The 13,850-nt window shown below is 50.9% G+C and overlaps 1 protein-coding gene across 1 annotated transcript; it reads left to right on the top strand.

Moving 5' to 3' along the window:
* Positions 1 to 12,552, top strand: MLEC (malectin). The gene is made up of 5 exons (XM_030502214.1): positions 1 to 244; positions 3,464 to 3,642; positions 5,009 to 5,185; positions 5,347 to 5,404; positions 6,588 to 12,552. Exons 1-5 carry the CDS (start codon positions 49 to 51, stop codon positions 6,815 to 6,817), a joined length of 840 nt encoding a protein of 279 aa, XP_030358074.1. The 5' UTR covers positions 1 to 48; the 3' UTR covers positions 6,818 to 12,552.
* Positions 12,553 to 13,850: the final 1,298 nt, after the last annotated feature.

The following is a 13,850-nucleotide window of genomic DNA, read 5'->3' as shown; positions in this document are numbered from 1 at the left end:
CCCCCTGGTGGCGGCAGGAAGGGGCGGGCGCGGCGCCGGGAGCCCGAGATGGTGGGCGCCGGGGCGCGCGGGGCGCCGCTGCTGCCGCCCTTGCTGCTACTGCTGCTGCCGCCGGTGCTGCGGGGCGCGGCGGGCGGCCTCGCCGACAGCGTCGTCTGGGCCGTCAATGCGGGCGGCGATGCCCATGTGGACGTGAACGGCATCCACTTCCGCAAGGACCCGCTCGAGGGCCGCGTGGGCCGAGGTGAGGGCGGAGGGGGGGACGCCGGTGCTGCGCGGGCGGCCCTTGGCGGGGCTGTCGGTGCGGCCGCTCTCCGCGCCCGCTCAGCTCCACTCCGCTTGCCCCGGCGGGGGTCTGGGACCCCCGTCCCGCCGGCGCCGTCCCGCCTGCCCCGGCCCCGCCGCGGAGGGTCGGTGGGTCTCCACGCAAGGCTGTGGGATGGACCGCGGTCGGGGTCTCCCTCCGCCGCCCGGGCCCGACGTGTCGAAGGGGCTGCCGGGCGACAGCGAGGCCGAGACCCCCTGGCACGGCACTTGTCACCCGCCGGGACCGCGGCCACCCCGTCCCCTCGCCGGGCCCGGCTAGAGCGGGCCCAGGGCTGCGGTGGCGGCGGGATGGCCCCTACGGGCTTTGGGCTGGTTTTCCCGGCCTCGGGCTGCGAGTTGTGTAATGCCGGTGGGGAAGTGGCTCCTCGCGGGCTGGAGTGGAATTTCGGCTGGAAAAGGCGACGGGAGCGCTCAGGCTGCCAAACCGGCCGCGTGCAGCCGCTTGGCTCCTTTTTTTCTTCCCATTTTCCGCTGAAAGACCCCAGTTTCCACTGCAGGATCCGCAGCGCTCGGTAAAGTGCGAACACGCTTTGCCCGTTCTCCGCAGCCTGGCTCACGGTGCGGTTGATGCCCGCCACCAGCAGCCCGGTGCCAGCCGTGGGGAGCACGGCGCGGGCTGCTCCATGCAGCCCCGGTGCTGGGGCCGGGCAGGAAGATGGTGCAGCTGGTCGTGCTCCGGTCCTCGCAAGTGTTCAGGAACAGGGCAGGGACAGAAGGAGAAGTAGAGGCAGATGGGGTATGATCAGCTGCTCTAGCTACTGAATCAGTAAAATCTGATATCTACCAGTAAGGACAGGATGGAGAACTAATATTGCACTTGGGTTGCATTCTACTTCCCCGAAACTGCTCCGGTTGGATGAATTTTGTGTGTTTCTGATAAGTGGTGCATTGAAACTTAGTTGATTAACAAATTAATTGTAAAGTGAAGCTGTGCTGAGTGGCTCCTGCTTCCAGTTGTAGGTGGGTGGTGGAGTGCCGGGGATGTGAGCTGTTGACTTTTAAGTCTGACCTTCTCTGTTTCTGTGTGGGATGGTGAGATTGTGCTATACAGCTGGGACTGCCATTGATCACCCTGCAGGAGTGCCATCCTGAAAGGAGAGCTGTTTGGGCACAGTGGATACAGGGAAGGTCACATTTAAATATGAACACGGTTTGCACGGAGTTCTTTTACCCCCATGGAAGCAGGCGCCCCAGTCACACAAGGTACTCTGGTCCCTGTAGGTCAGCTTCCCTTTACAGACCTCTCACATGTGTGACTTGAATGTCATTGTGGACTTGAACAATTCAGGTTTTAGCTGAGGAGAAAAAAAGAGTCATCTTTTCAAGCACGCTGACATGCCCTTCCTCTGGGGACAGCCAGGCTGTTACAGGAATCCTGCTCCAGCCAGTGGTGCCAGGCACAGCAGAGGAGACTTTACCCCTTTGAGCTCTCAGCTGCTTTTCCCTCAATAGCTTTTTATTGCACCATTGTTCACATTACTCCAGGCTCCTCTCTGTATTGATAGGCATGTAATGGCTACAGCAGAAATACTGGCTGGGAGGAAGCGAGACCAGGGGATAGTGTTTCTGGGCAAATTAAACCCTGGGTTTCTTTTCAAGCCTCAGTTCAGATTCTGTGCCCTAGAGGACAAAATGTGCTGATGGCAATTACAGAACAGCCAGGTGCCAAACATAGTTGAGTCGCAGCTTAATGCTGAGCTACCTCAGCACATCCAGCACTGTAAAATCAAGCTCACTTCCACAGCTATGTCAACAGACCTGTGACGTGCAGGTGACAGGTCTTTCTCTCTAGTTACCTTCTAGTTACTTTCTTCCTATGCAGGCTTTCCTCAAATAGGAGCTGACTGCTGTGCACTCCTTGGTTTGCTATCACTGTAATCTGTAGCTGGCCGGAAATACCTGTGTAGGAGGATAGGTTAAACTTTTCACCTCTGTATTCCTGGTGATTAGAGTCTTCAGTCCTTGCGCCTGGCTTCAAGCGGTAAAGAGAAGCAGGAGATTGCCTGAGTGAAACAGGAGACCGAGAACTGGCATTAATTTCGTCTCATTTGCATTGGCTCCATCGTTGGCAACGTAGGCTGGGTTTGTAGTTCTTGCTTTGTCTTGGCCGATGCACTGTCTGTTCCCATGGAAATGGGGTGGAAGTGGCAAGTGTCAGCGGAGAACTTGGTGTGGATCAACTTTCCCTGCTTGAAGTGCCAGTGGGCTCATGGTGGCCGCAGTCTTCCCTCCTGCCCCTGCTTTGCTGAGGAATTACTTGATTTGGAGCTCTTGAGGCTTGCATCAGTTTGTACAGTAACTCTGACACAATAAAATGGCAAGTTGGCTTAAGGCCTTTTGAGGGCTGCTCTAGAGGTAGTGAAATAATGACTTGAGAAGAGCCAAATTTTATTATTTCTGTTATTTTCTCAGTTATTGTCCCATTTGGGAGTGTTGTTTTAACCCTTCTAAGGGGGCTGTGCAGATGCCTGCAGACAGTGCCCATTTGAGTTGATGGAGCTGCTGGTACGCTTGAAACCTTTGGTTATCTTTCTTGCTTCCTTCCTCTCTTCAAGCTGGCAGTTATTGCATAGATGTGGTGAGAAGAAGGGGTTTTGTAAGATGTCTAATGCTTTTCTTCCATGCATGGCAGAAAATTCCATTTCTTCTGCCATTCCCCAGGTTTTCGCACATCTAAAACCTGATGCCATCGACTTCTAACTTCAAATCTGTTGGATGAATGAGCCAAGTCAGTCCTACACTGGCTGTTTTGGTTTTGTACCCAGCTTGTGATTTGAAAATCTCGTAAAAATATTCTAGGTGGTTTTCCTCTTTGAAGCAGGAGTCAATGGCCAAGTCCTTTGGCTTGGTGCCTGTTTGTGAAACAGGCTCTTCTTTCTGAAACTGTGCAAGTACGTTTGCTGTGTCTTAGACTGCAGCAGGTCCAGACCTGTTTTTCTGCAGGACCTGGGTTCTGGGACTTTCGCTGCCTCTGCTTCTGCTCCAGTAGTGCCTCCTCCTGGTCAGAGCAAGGAGGGGAGACAGGTCTGATAGGGCCTAAGTGAGGACTGAGCACTTCAAGGGTGTCTACATAAAGTGTGTCTTCCATTTGCCTCAAATTAACCCTTCCTCTCACTGTTTTGTGCTTGAAACCCAGCTTCTGACTATGGTATGAAGCTGCCAATCTTGAGGTCCAATGCAGAAGATCAGATTCTGTACCAGACTGAGCGTTACAACGAGGAAACCTTTGGCTACGAAGTCCCCATCAAAGAAGAGGGTGACTATGTGCTGGTGTTGAAGTTTGCAGAGGTCTATTTTGCACAGTCTCAACAGAAGGTAAGCAATAGCTCCTTGCTTGTCTCTTTGATGTGAGTTCCTGGCTAAGGTCGTGCGTGCCCAGGTTGCCTCTGCTGCTTTGCATGCTGGAAAAAGGAGTGAAGGAAGGCACTACGGCACTAATGGTTAACTTACCTCCTCGAGCTTTCACGGGCTCTGAAACTTCGAGCTGTCTTCCACATTCCACGTGTACAGTTGGCCTGGAAAATGGCATTACAAAGCATTCAAATGTGGTCAACTAAACTAGCACTAGAGCTTTATGATCTGTTTAGGCTGTGGAGGCTTTGAGAAGAAGTGATTTTCCTTTTCCTGAGCACTTGTTCCCGACCTAAGAACAGGCTTGTGCTGGAGAGAGCATTGCACAGATTAAATCAGGGAAGTGATCTGGGTTAAATAACCTACTCAAAAGAGATTTTACAATTGTTGTAAGACTTGATACTGGTTCAAACTGATCCTGAAAACACAAGAGTTAAATTCAACCCTCTTTATTGCTCTTTAGAGAAGAATAATCCTTGTCACTTCTGAAATCCCTCATGTACAGATGTGGAAGCAGAAGCAGAAAGACCTCAAAGCCCTGTGATGAATTGGGAGAGAAGTGGTGTGTGTTTTAGTCTGGCTTTCCCCTGACTCCATCAGCTTCTTTAGAGCCCTGCTCCTTAAGCACTGTGCTGTCTTCCTGCCAGAGAAGTATTTCAGGGAGCAGAACTGGTGGGGCTGGCTTACAGAATGGATGCAAAAAGCAGCCTCACATTAAACTGAAGGGCTGAGGCATCTTTGATTCCTCTTCCTTCATGTGGCTGTGCTGGGATTCCCCAGGTGCTGCGTGAAGTTTGAGTCATCACAGCCCTGAGGAGGACTTTCACTCTGAATTCATAGATGTGGTTAGCAGTTCAGCATTTTACCTCCTTCAAACCATTTCCTTCACCAGCTTGTTTCCTCTTCTCTGCTCTGCTGCAGGCTGTTAGTTAGAAATGGCTTCACTCCCTAGGGTGTGGTGTGCCCCAGCACCCTGGGGTGGTAGGAGCAGGTCCTCAGCCAGTAGGTGGAAAGTAAGTTGTGAAAGAAAAATATGAACAAACGAGAAGAAAATCTTGCTGTCCTCCATTCTGAACAGCAGGTGTAGGGTTTATTTTAAAAGAAGGAGGCAGATTTCAGGGTATTTGAAAGCAATGTTAATGCTTCAGTGTCTTTACCTGGCTGCTTTTGGGCTCTGAATCCTTCTCAAGGAGTGGAGCATGTGTGGTGGGACAGTGCATGCTGCAATGCTTTCTGGTCCTGAGTGCATAACAAGCGAGACCTTTCCTGTTCCCATTTCAACTATCACGCCTGAATCCATCCTGACACTGTCATTTCTTCCACCCTGAAGGTATTTGATGTTCGCTTGAATGGCCACGTGGTGGTGAAGGACTTGGACATTTTTGACAGAGTTGGACACAGCACAGCTCACGATGAGATCATTCCCATGAGTATTAAAAAGGGGAAACTGAGTGTCCAGGGAGAGGTTTCCACATTCACAGGGAAGCTCCACATTGAGTTTGTAAAGGTAACAAGCTTTTTCTGTGCAGAGCTCTGGGCTTCCTTTTCCTCTTCTTCCCCAGCCATGTGATGCAGGCTGTGTGCTAAAGGAGGAGAGGTGATGGTAAAGGGGGAGAATATTTCTTGTCTCAAAGCTGCAGCAGTGACTTCCTTCTTTGCTTTATCTAGGGCTACTATGACAATCCAAAAATCTGTGCCCTATACATCCTGCAAGGAACAGTGGAAGGTAAGCACAGTTTCTGAGCCAGAAGGCTCTTTCCCCTTGGAGAGTCGCCTGTTGCTTCTCAGACCATGAGATCATAGCTCTTGCTAACCCACCTCTGCCAAAAATGTTTCCTCTCTCAGCAAGTTCCCACAGAGTGCAGTTCCAGAGTGAAATAGGTGCGTAGGGTCCTCCTACTCCTCCAAGTGCACAAAGCTGTGTCATTTTCGGGTTAAGAAACAATCAATTTAGTTTGAGACTCCCTGCGTATAGGGTAGAGAAGAAGGGAATGCTTCTGGTCAGTCTTAGCTTGTAGCTACAGATAAATTCCCTCTGGCCTTGGATGTCTGCAGCAGCCCTGCAGACAAGCAATTTACAGAGATCTTTTAGCTAGTAGTTAAGTGTTTCTTACCTGGATCTTTGTTTTGTCTCGTCAGCTCGAGGACAAGGCAGTGGTTTTTTTTTTCCCCACATATCAGTTCCTCTGAATAGCAGTGGGGAGTGCTAATAAAGTCCTTGCTCTTCCATCACCCTCTTTGTAAGCCTGTGTTGGAGCTCCTCTAGCTCTTAAACAGAGAAGGTTTAGGACCCTGCTCTGACCAAAGCATCAGTTTGCTTTACAATTGGTCAGGAGTTGCCAAGTGCTGCTGAAGATGTGGTGCATAACCTTGCAGCCAGGAGGAACCTTGCTGTGTGGGGACCTGCAGTTCAGGCTCCAGGCTCAGAGGGCTGGGTTTGAGTGGGGTTGCGCCGTGGTGCTGTGATAGGGCTGTGGTTTGGGGCATGCAGTGATGTGAGGTAGGACCATTTGTGAAAAGGGTTGTTCCCATTCCTGTTTGCACTTCCATCTGCTGGCACTGCAGGTAGCAAGTGCTTGTTCTTGACTAGATCTCACTGAGCAGCTGTGCTACCTGACTGTGTACGCTCCACGTGTGCTTTCATGCCATAACTTCTCCTATGTAACATATAGATGGGGTGGAGTGTTGTCGTTTTCTTTGCAGATTGGGTCTTTAGATGCTCTTGTGTCATGGAGGAAAGAAATAGTGATGTGAGCCTCTGTGAGGGGGGATGCTCTGGCTGTGGTGTTGATGTGGTGTCAGGTGCCCTGTTCTTGTTCATGTTGGGTCAGGGATGGGGGAAGGGAGTGACTCGAGTGACTTCCCATGTTCCATCCTGCCTTCTTGCAACCTTTTGTCTTGTCCAACAGATGTTCCAAAGCTGCAGCCGCACCCAGGTCTGGAGAAAAAAGAGGAAGATGATGATGAAGATGAATATGATGATGGCTCAAGTGTTAAAAAACAGGCAAATAAGAACCGGGTTCAGTCAGGCCCACGCACACCAAACCCCTATGCCTCGGACAACAGCAGCCTCATGTTTCCTATATTGATGGCCTTTGGTGTCTTCATTCCTACCCTCTTCTGCCTCTGCCGATTGTGAGAGCAAGCCCCACAGAGCATCAGCCAAGGGGCTGGGAGGGAAGGAGTTGGACCAAACACGGTTGCTTTCAATTTCTCCATATTGTTCATAATTTAAGGAAAAAAGAAAAAAAAAAAAAAGATTCATTTGGAATGAATAGCAGGTCCAGGTAAGAGGTTGCTTACCTTCCCCCTGCCAGCAAGCAGCGAGGCCCTCGCCTTCCCCTTCGCGCCACGTGCAGCCTCCAATCCTCCCTGGGACATCCAAGAGTAAACTGAGTCCTGGCCATCTGTACTGGGCTGTTGCAAGCTGATGCTACCAGTCCTGGGCCATGTCCCAGACTGAGAGAAAGCCATGTGCTGAAAGACCTCTGCCTTTGCTGGGTGGAATACGGTTCCTTAACCAGGCCTGAGTACGCGTTTTGTTCAGGAGCGTGGAAGTGGTGTGGTGCTGTGGGGTGACTAACAACTGTGGAGGACAGAGCCTGGCTCAACATCTCCCTGAATGTGTGCAACACGATGTATGGTACTCGCCTGCAGAAAGATGCCAAGACTCCGGCTAGCGGCTCAGCCTCTGTGGAGATGTTTCCCTCCTAAGACTGCAAGCTATGCCAGGAGCAGAGGGATTTATCTGGCCTGATTTGCTGCACCAGTTGGGAAAGACTTTCCTAGTTTGGCAATTGTAATGTTAGATCCATCGCAGAGGGATTCTGCTGTAGCCTGTGAGAGGCTGACGTTGTTAGCGTCTGATCAGATGCACTTGTATTGATTATGGCTTTTGTTTTCTTTATTATCCTTTTCAAAGGTTTCATTTTAAGCCCAGTTCCTTGTTTTGCCCTTTCTATCAAGTGACCTCTCCTTTGGAAGAAGCTGAGAAAGAGATGACCTAGAGAGGAGATTCTGGACTTGTTCCTTGACCTTCCTAACAGTTAGCTCCCTGCCCTGTAACTGTGAAGAACCTGTGCTGTAGGACAGAGTGGAGCAACCTCATGGCTGCTCCCTGTGAGCTCTCATTCCCTTGTAGGGACCAGGCCTAGCTGCAGTGGTGAGAAGAGCAGTGAGTTGGTTAGTGTCTTCCGATAGCTCAGCCTTTTGCCTATCATTGTGGTGAAGAGGCAGATGTCCAACATTTCAGTACTGTAGAGCAAGGTGGTTTGATGCCCTCCAGAGATCTGGAAGTGAGCAGAACATTGGAGACAAGATCACCGGCTTCCCCCAGGGATATTTCTGCAAGAGGCTTCTGTTTCCACATGCAGAGCCTGTGCCTGCCTGACAGAGGCTGAGCAGAGTGAAAGCCCTTCCTGTGCCTGCTGATCCAGAGGTCCAGGCCCCAAGGAGCTGCCTTCCCATGCTCTTGGCCTCTGATATGTTGTGCACTTCTGGCTGGCAGGAGGTACACATTCTGTGTGCTGGATCAGGATCTGTTCCAGGTGGGGTTGGATCTTTGCAGGTCAGCTTCGATGCTGGAGAGCTCTGGGCTCACAGAACACTTTGTGCTATCTCTTGTTCTCTGCTTTACCCAGAGGAGTTGCACTGAATGGTGTCCTCATTGCTGCTGCTCTTACCTGAGCCTGAGTTTTCCTTGCAGTTGTTGCCAGGTTTGACCCCTGCAGTGGCTCAGCCCTTTGAGCTGAGAAGGGTCAGCAGAATTTCCTAGTTTGCAGAAAGGAAACTGGAGGAGCAGCCTTCCTGCTCTGCTGGGCCCAAGCAGCTGAAGCCTTCGCTTCCTCCTAACCCTCAAGCTGTGACATAAGCTGTCAGCTCTTGGGCTCCAGAACAGGAGGTGTCTGAGCACTGCTCTCTGCAGCAGTGGCACTGAACCTTGCCTTTCTGATTCATACATCGCTGCCGTAGACTTGACCCTAATTCTGTGTCTCTGAGCTAAAAGGCAGGTGGTAGGACCTAAATTACCTTTCTCCAGTCGCACAAGTGGCAACAGCCAGTTTGGGAGAAGCAAGAGGGTTCCTGTCACAGTTGAAGGAGAAGACAGGCTTTAGAGAGAGCAGATCTTAAGAACAAACCTTAGGATGAAAAGGTGGTAAGCTTGAAGTTGCCTGCTTCATCTTCTAGCTGCTGTTAAAATCCTAGTACTTATAAAACTCTTACAAAATAGGAGCTTTGTTTTGTTTGGTGACAGTGCCTGCAGTGATTCTCCAGCGTTTTTGGGATTGCTGTAGCTGGAGCACAAGAGACATTTAGACCATTATCAATTTTGAGAAGCATGAACTGTGCTCATTTGTTAAGCAAAAAAACTGGGCTTGAAAGCAAGCTTCTCTGTAAGGAGCTGTTATCCTCCAGGCCTTTTAGGTTGCATCTTATTTGAGCATCTTTGAAGCAAAGTATCACCCAGCTTCTTGTGGCTCACCCCGTAATCTCTGCACCTTTCCTGGCGTGAGAAAAGGGGCATGCATTTAGGAGTGCAAAAGTCAGACACAAGTCTTCTAGGATAGTTTATCCCTGCCTCTCCTGGCAGCCAAGGCACCCATTTGGTGCCATCAGCTTCCCTAAAGCAAAGCTGTGCAGAGTGTGATCTGTTGTGTTCCAGTTGCTCAGTTCAAATGAATTTGTCTTATTTAAATAAGAATAGGGAGGAGGAAGAGTTCATCCTTCATGGCTTAAATGTAGTTGTTTTGGCTCTGGTTTTATGCATCTTTGTCACTACAAAGTTGGTGTCTGGGTGGTTGCAGGGTTCCTGACCCTATTATGGTGCTACGAGCTGTTTTCCTTGTTGGTCTATCCCCTCCCAATACATTTGCCTCAGAAGGAGCCCTCAAACAAAGCATGTGAAACGTGGGGGGATGGTAGGGGATAACTGGTCAGCACCTTGCTGGGAATGGCGTACTCTGGCTGGCTCCCCTTGCAATCTCTGTCTAGCATCTGCAAGCCAGGCAGATGGGTATAATGAGGTACCTGGTCCTGGTAAAGGAAAGAAAAGTTTTGGGTTGGACGTAGTTTTCCAGTACTTTGAGGGGATATCCAAGGGATGGTTTAACTGAGCCTGGGTAGAGACAAGCCTGTCTGTGCTTTGTTGCCTCCTGCCAGCAGCGAGAGGTAAAAGTGCGTGTCCCTGTGCAGCAGTGGGGAGCTGGGTCAGGACAGACCCTGGCTGGGTTCATGGAGCAGTTGTGTAGAGAGGGGCAGATAAGGCAATTTTAACCATCATGTTTTGGGCCTGGATACAGCTTCAGTGTAGTGGTTCCAAAGCCTGTTTTCATTACCCCCCATCAGCCCCTCCTTTTGTACCTTTAAGCCAGGCCATTTTCCCCTTCTGTGTGTGTGTGTGACTAAAACAAGATCTGTGACCCTTCTGAGTATCCCAGGTGGCAGTGAGCAAAAAGCCAAATGAATTCCCTTCTCTTTTTGGTGCCTTTTGTCTCAGGCTTTGAATAAAAGTCTGTTTGGAGAAGCTTCTTTTTTTTTTTTTTTTTTTTCTAAGGAGCTTCTGAGTTGTTTTTATTTTCTCCCTCAAGGGACAGGCATTCCCTGCCCTTGTGATCATCTGGGGACTGTCCCACTGTCCCTGGATGCCAGCTCTGGAGGTCACAGCTCAAGCAGAGAATGGTGAGTGAGTATCTTTGGTTCCAGCCTCTGAGATCAATGGGAAAAAAAACCTAGCAGGGAATGGAAGAACTGGAAGAGCTCCTTCAGGTCTGGTCTCCCCCAGAAATCTCCTGGAGGCAGGATGGAGAGCTCCCAGGCAGTCTGGTGCCTGCGTGTCTGTGCAGTTCAGAGCTGAGTGAGTCACGGCTAGGTCCTCGTATGGTGCTTACAGCTTCTGGCTGTAGAGTGTGGCCTGGGGGGTCCTGCCCCTCAAACTTGCTTGTTGAGGCCTTGCTCTGCACTACTTGGGTCTGAGCAAGGAGCAGAGATTCGTGCTTTGTCCCTTGGTCTTACTTTAAATTGAAATAGGACAGCAACAGGCAGGGAAATGTCTTGGTATTGGAAGTCTGGGCTGAACAGGCCTGTCTTTGATAGAAAACAGCAGGAAGAGGGAGAGGACCAGCAGAGCAGCTTCAGCCCTTGATGCGAGACAGATTCTGAGCAGCTGCGAGGTACCAAGTGTTTCAGGCTCTGTTTGGTGCTCAAATGTGGGAGAGATCCGTCTGCTTCTTGCACTTACATGCTGGGGAGGGAAATATCCTTGCTGAGAATCCAAGGGAAGTGGGAGCTGGGCCAGCACTGAGCTAATTTACCTACTGGCGCTTCTGCATCTCCACAACAAATGCCAAAGTCTAATACAATTCAAGGATGCTTTTTTTAACGTCAGCCTGGTTGCACCAGTCTGTCTTCACTGGCTAGTCCCAAGTAGGCTCAGACAAGTATTCTCAACACACACACCACCAGGCTGGAACTGTGAAGGCTCAGAAACATGATTACACAAATAGGCCTCTTGTGCTGCACCCAGCGGGTCTGGGGCACGTGTGTATCGCCTTGGATCTGAATGGATTTGTCCCAGGAGTTATAGTAGCAACCACATTGAAATGGTGCTGGGCTGGATGGGAGAGGTGAAAGCAGGTCCATGTCTTCCGGGACTCTGGCTTGCTCAGAGTTTATTGCTGTATATTAAATACTATTTTTGGAGATTGGGGGGAAGATATGGGAGGGGGAGGGATGTGACGGTGCTGTCCCCAGTCTGATCAGTGGGATGCTCCTGCAAGTTACTGATAGGTTTTGATTTTTCTTTCCCAAAAAGTGCTTTATTTAAAAAATTATAAAAATAAAAAGGGGGGGGGAATAATCAACGAAACAGAAGTGCTTTCCTCCCTCCTGAAACAGTGCTGGCTGATTAGAAAATGTGAATAATCTTTTGCAAACATCAAAGGTCTCTTCTGAAGAGTTTATGTGATGGAGATTTCAAGGGAAGGGGCAAAGTACAGCTTGAACCAGTTTAACTGAGGAGAGTGTGAATCTAGGAAACGCAGGAGCTCTGCCCTGGAGTTGCTCCCAGTCACACGTGGTGGGGATGTGGTTGCTTATGCCACCACAGCAGCTCTGTCACACTGTTCCAGAGCTAGGGCGCTGGAGTGAAGCCGTGCCTGGAACTTGCTGGCAAGTGGGGGCTTGAATTTCTCCTGGTTTCTGTGGGGGCTTTGTGTGTTCAGGGCTTTCCCGCTCGAGCCAGGTTGGTAAAACAGCCCCAGAGTCCATGGGAGCAGAAGCAGGTTTGTGCCTCATGCCAGGAGGCAGCACCGGGACTGTGCGATGCTGGGCAGGTGACAGGGATGTTTGGGTCCCATTGTCGTGGCAGCTTTTGGTGTTGGCAGATGGTCCCACCACTCCATGGTGCCCGACTGTAGGCTGGGACGCGTGGAACTGACCTGTGCTATTGGCATTAAGGACACACCACAAACTACTTGAAGCTGCAGGTCTGAGTTGCCTGTAAAGGCTAAAGCACTGTGGAGAGAGATCTCTGTCTGTACTGGTCACCAGTACAAAGGGGTTTTAAGGAGGATTTTTAATTTTACTGTCCATTGCTTTGTGTTCTCACAACTTGCAGTGACATTTTCTTTGTTTGCAGCAAGCTTGGGCCCTGGGTGAAAAGCACAGACGTCTATTTCTGATTGCATTGCCTATGCAGGGACTAGTTTGGGGGAAAAGGCAGGTGTGGGGGTGGGTTATTTTATTTTTGGTACATGGTAACAGTTTTATTTTTTTTAATTTCCCCAGGATGTTTGGTTGAGGGAATGTTCTGAAATCTACTGCCTGGCAGTTGGACCAGCAGTGCGGTAAAGGAAAATAAACAGAATTATATTGTCACTTGGATGAGATGGTTCCTCTTTTCCAGTGCTGGGGGCAGTGGGAGGCTGGTTGCACTGCAAAGTGAGATGCAGTTTAACATCCCATTGCTGCTGCCGCCCAGAGCCGCTGCCGGTGGTTTTGGGTGATTAAGTGCAAGCTGAGTGGTACAACATCCTCTTAAGAGCATCGATGTGGACCTTGTGCTTCCTGCGTAGGTCAGGAGATGTACCAGAGATGTAATCTACTTTCTGGGTTTTCTGCAAGATGCCCCAATTTCAGCTTGAAACTGCGTCAGGGGCAGTTAGAGGGGGCTGGAGCAGTTAGAATGCAGCACTTTCTTCCTCTAGGTGCCTGATCTCAGGGGACAAGGGACCCTGGCCCTCTGCAGAGCAGCTGCTCTGGGTCTGTGTCCTTCCTAGGGCACAGGATGGAGGCACAAAACCTGGTGCAGCGAGGAGGATTTGGGAACAGGCTTGTTTGAAATAGCATTTGGTTGGCAGTAGCAGGCAGGCGCTGCTTACAAGCAGCAGCAGCAAACGTCACTAACCACTGCTCTAAATCTGTTTCTAGTCATCTTGAGCGTGTCGGCTGGAGTCTGAAAAGAGGATGCAGATGTTTCTTGTTCTTGCCCCAGTTCCCTGAAGGGATGGAGATGACTCTTTGCAGCTCTTAAGCGCCTAGGGCAGCCTGGCTTCTCCTTTTTGGGGAAGAAAGGCATCCTTTCCTCAGTGTGATGCTCCTGTGAGTCATTCCAGGTGGGACATCCCCAGTCCCTCTGGTCGGGCATAGGAGACTCCTCCAACACCTTCCACTGTTCCTCAACATCTGCCACTGTCCCCTTAGGGGGTGCACAAGGTCGGGGTGGCAGTGGCACGGCTTGGGGCTGGCTGACCCAGGGAGGGCCTGGCGGGACACTGGCACTCCCTGGGTGACCTTCTTTGGGGCACACGGTCCTGTCCCTTCCCGGGTCTGGGTCCCAGCTCCCTGGGGACAGGCATTGGGGTGTCCCCAGGCCAGCAGTGGTGTGTGTGCTCCAGGACATCCCCTTGCTGCCACCGGTGCTTGTCGAAAAGTGCTTCCCACCGTTCCCTGGTAAGACCGGGGCTCTCTGGAGAATGCCCGCTCTCTGTAATTACCCGCTGCGGCATCCAGGCCGTGATTTAATTAACAGGGGAGCCGTGGTGGGGCTGTGCGGGGTCACCTCCCGGCTCCACGGCTGGCAAGCGGGATGGGCGCTGCTCGCCTCGGGGGGGTGTTTTTGGTTGTGTTTCCTTGGGTAACTCGCAGCTTCTCCACCCGGCCTGTCCCGCTGCCAT

This window comes from Strigops habroptila, chromosome 11 (genome assembly GCF_004027225.2).
Source record: "Strigops habroptila isolate Jane chromosome 11, bStrHab1.2.pri, whole genome shotgun sequence".
Lineage (NCBI taxonomy): Eukaryota > Metazoa > Chordata > Aves > Psittaciformes > Psittacidae > Strigops > Strigops habroptila.
Note: the sequence above shows the minus strand (reverse complement) of the source record. Positions and strands in the feature narration are given on the sequence as shown.